This window comes from Papaver somniferum, chromosome 8, assembly GCF_003573695.1.
Source record: "Papaver somniferum cultivar HN1 chromosome 8, ASM357369v1, whole genome shotgun sequence".
Lineage (NCBI taxonomy): Eukaryota > Viridiplantae > Streptophyta > Magnoliopsida > Ranunculales > Papaveraceae > Papaver > Papaver somniferum.
In genome coordinates, this window is record NC_039365.1 from 108,849,686 (window position 1) to 108,852,678 (window position 2,993).

General features: G+C 35.4%; 1 protein-coding gene across 1 annotated transcript; it reads left to right on the forward strand.

Moving 5' to 3' along the window:
- Nucleotides 1-543: 543 nt before the first annotated feature.
- Nucleotides 544-1,616, forward strand: LOC113305906 (zinc finger BED domain-containing protein RICESLEEPER 2-like). The gene is made up of 2 exons (XM_026554895.1): nt 544-1,546; nt 1,606-1,616. Exons 1-2 carry the CDS (start codon nt 544-546, stop codon nt 1,614-1,616), a joined length of 1,014 nt encoding a protein of 337 aa, XP_026410680.1.
- The last annotated feature ends 1,377 nt before the right edge of the window (nt 1,617-2,993 follow it).

Genomic DNA, 2,993 nt, shown 5'->3' on the forward strand with positions numbered 1-2,993 from the left:
AAGTCAGCTTAACACGTACAGTTTTGATCAATCGTTCGCTAGGAAGGAACTTGCTTATATGATAATCATACACGAGTATCCGCTTTCCATCGTTGAACATGCCGGATTTAGACGATATTCAAATGCGCTTCAACCGTTGTTTAAGGTGGTATCTCGGAGCACAATTAAAAGGGATATCCTTAAAATCTATGATGAATAAAAAACTAAAACAATGGAGGTGCTACAAAAACATCAAGGTAAAATTGCGTTGACTACTGATATGTGGACTAGTAAGCAAAAGAAAGGATACATGGTTATTACGGCTCATTTCATCGATGAATCGTGGATCTTGCAAAGCTGAATTATCAGGTACGCGTATTTATTTAATGATTTCAGGCATTGGATATGCACGTCATAAATGAAAAATCACTACCATTAATTTTGTTACTGATTAATTACTAGTTGCTACGTAGTACGGTCTAATCAACCATCTGAATTTTATTTTGTATTAGGTTTATGTATGTGCCATGTCCGCACACGGCTGAAGTCCTGTCAGCCGCATTGATGGAGTGTCTGCTAGACTGGAATATCGATGGTAAAGTAACCACTCTTACTGTAGATAATTGTTCCACTAATGATCTTATGATCCAACTTCTCCTAGAAAAATTATCAAGTAACTTACTGTCGGGTGGAGATATTTTTCATATGCGTTGTTGTGCACACATATTAACTCTTATAGTCAAGAAAGGATTAGAGGGGATCAAAGGAGCAATCGAATTGATTCGTAATAGTGTTGCTTACTGGAAAGCAACACCAAAACGAGTTGAGAAATTTGAAGAGGCCGCCCGTCAACTAAATATTTCGAGTATAAATAAGTTAGTTCTTGATTGTGAGACAAGATGGAACTCAACATACCTGATGCTTAATACTGCTATTAAGTATCAGAAGGTTTTTGCTCGACTAAAGCAACGTGAGCCACAGTATGATTGTTTGCCAGATGATGAAGATTGGTTGTTGGCAAAGGAAATGTGCGACAAACTTAAGATATTTTATACCTTCACAGAGAAGTTTTCCGGAGTAAAATATCCTACCACCAACCTTTTCTTTCCAAGTTTTTGTGATATTAGATTGTCATTAAATGAGTGGAAAAAATCTAAAGTTGGTGTGATTAAGGAAATGGCAAATGAAATGATAGAGAAGTTTGAAGAGTATTGGTTTGTGATAAATGGAGTAATGGTCGTAGCAATTATGTTAGATCCAAGTTTTAAGATGAAATTGATTGAGTTTTATTTTCCACAAATTTATGGTCAAGCTTTTTCAAAAATCGAAATTGATCGAGTACGCGATTTATGCGTTGATTTGGCGACGGAGTATGAACTGAAAGTAAAATTTGCTGAAACATCTGTTAGCCAAAATGATTTGTCTTTCACTTCAGAGATGCATGGTTTTAACGATGACGTAGATCCTTTGGAAAAGTTTGATATGTTTGTCTCTAATACTGCTCCTACTAGTACTGTTAAGTCAGAATTAACCAATTACTTAGAAGAAGATCTTTTACCTAGGATTGGTAATTTTGACATACTAGCATGGTGGAAGACAAATGGGATTAAATATTCAGTCTTGCAGTGTATGGCTAGAGATATTTTAGCGATTCCAGTTTCAACGGTAGCTTCCGAATCAGCTTTTAGTACCGGAGGTAGATTTGTGAGTGTCCAACGTAATAGACTTCATCCAAAAACGTTGGAAGCTTTGATGTGCGCTCAAGACTGGCTATGGGATATGCTGAATGGTAATGAAATTCTCTTTTTATTGAAATGTTTTTTTTTACATTTAATACATCATTATGGTTATATGATACACTTTCTTATTTTGGCTAGGTGGATCAAAATTCGATGGTGAAACATTTTGGGAAGAAACTGAAGCAGATGATGAGGTGATCAACATGGAGGAAGATACTTGATAAGAAATAATTAAGAACTAAAATGAGTGATGCTCGTTTATAGACCAATTTGTTTTTCTTTACTTGTTTTACGATGAATTTATGAGTTTGAAATTTTAAATTATTATTATTATTATTGGTTGAACTTAGGTATTGATTATTAAATTAACTCATCATATTTGAGCTTAATGTTATGGGTAACCCGTAAAAAACCCGTCCCGTACGGGTATTTCCCATACCCGCCCCGTCCCAGATCAAGCGGGTAATGTGGAGGGTGTGGGTTTTTTTTTTTTGAACGGGGCAGTGATTGGGATACAAGATCCCCGCCCCATGACCATCCCTACTTACAAAAGCTTATATTTGCATAGTTGTTGGTTTTGGACAAGCGATGATAGTTTCTTCAAACGAATTCATGAAATCTTTGTCAAAATTAGTAACATATATGAACATCACTGGGATAACAAATCATTACCAAATAGATTTACTACAATTAAAAAAGACATGATAGAGTTCTTAAGAATTTTTAACGATATATATCGGCAGAGTAAGACCGATGCTTCACATGATAACCTGGTAACTTATCCAGTCAAATTAATTTTTTCATTCAATTAACTTATTGCAGACTTGAGAAGGCAAATAGTAATTTCAAAAGCCATTCAATATGCCTTTTAGGCTTGATGGTTGTTGTGAACTCCTGAGATACGGTCTTCATGGATTTGATCATGAACTCATCGTTTAATGAAATGTAAACGCAGCCCAAAATGAATATGCACCAACTGGAGAGGTTGATGGGACAAAAAGTGTACCAAATGAAGGAGCTTGTTGGAAGTACAAGGGGATGACGTGGTGCATAGAGAAGAAAGCAGTTAAATGAGAACTAAGTTGTCAAAAGGATCTCAAGAAGGGAAATATCCGAGAAGCAAAAAACCGTTGGGAGAAGTTTCAGAACTCCTGATGAATCTATCATCGATTACAAAGTGATAACTAATGAAATATCTACAACACAAACAAATAAAAAAGAAAGAAAGAAAAATGCAACAACAAGCCCAATACTCTTTTGACATTACGAAAACTA

Excerpts from the sequence above, each read along its gene's own strand:
- LOC113305906 (XM_026554895.1), top strand. The coding sequence starts at position 544 with ATGGAGTGTCTGCTAGACTGGAATATCGATGGTAAAGTAACCACTCTT.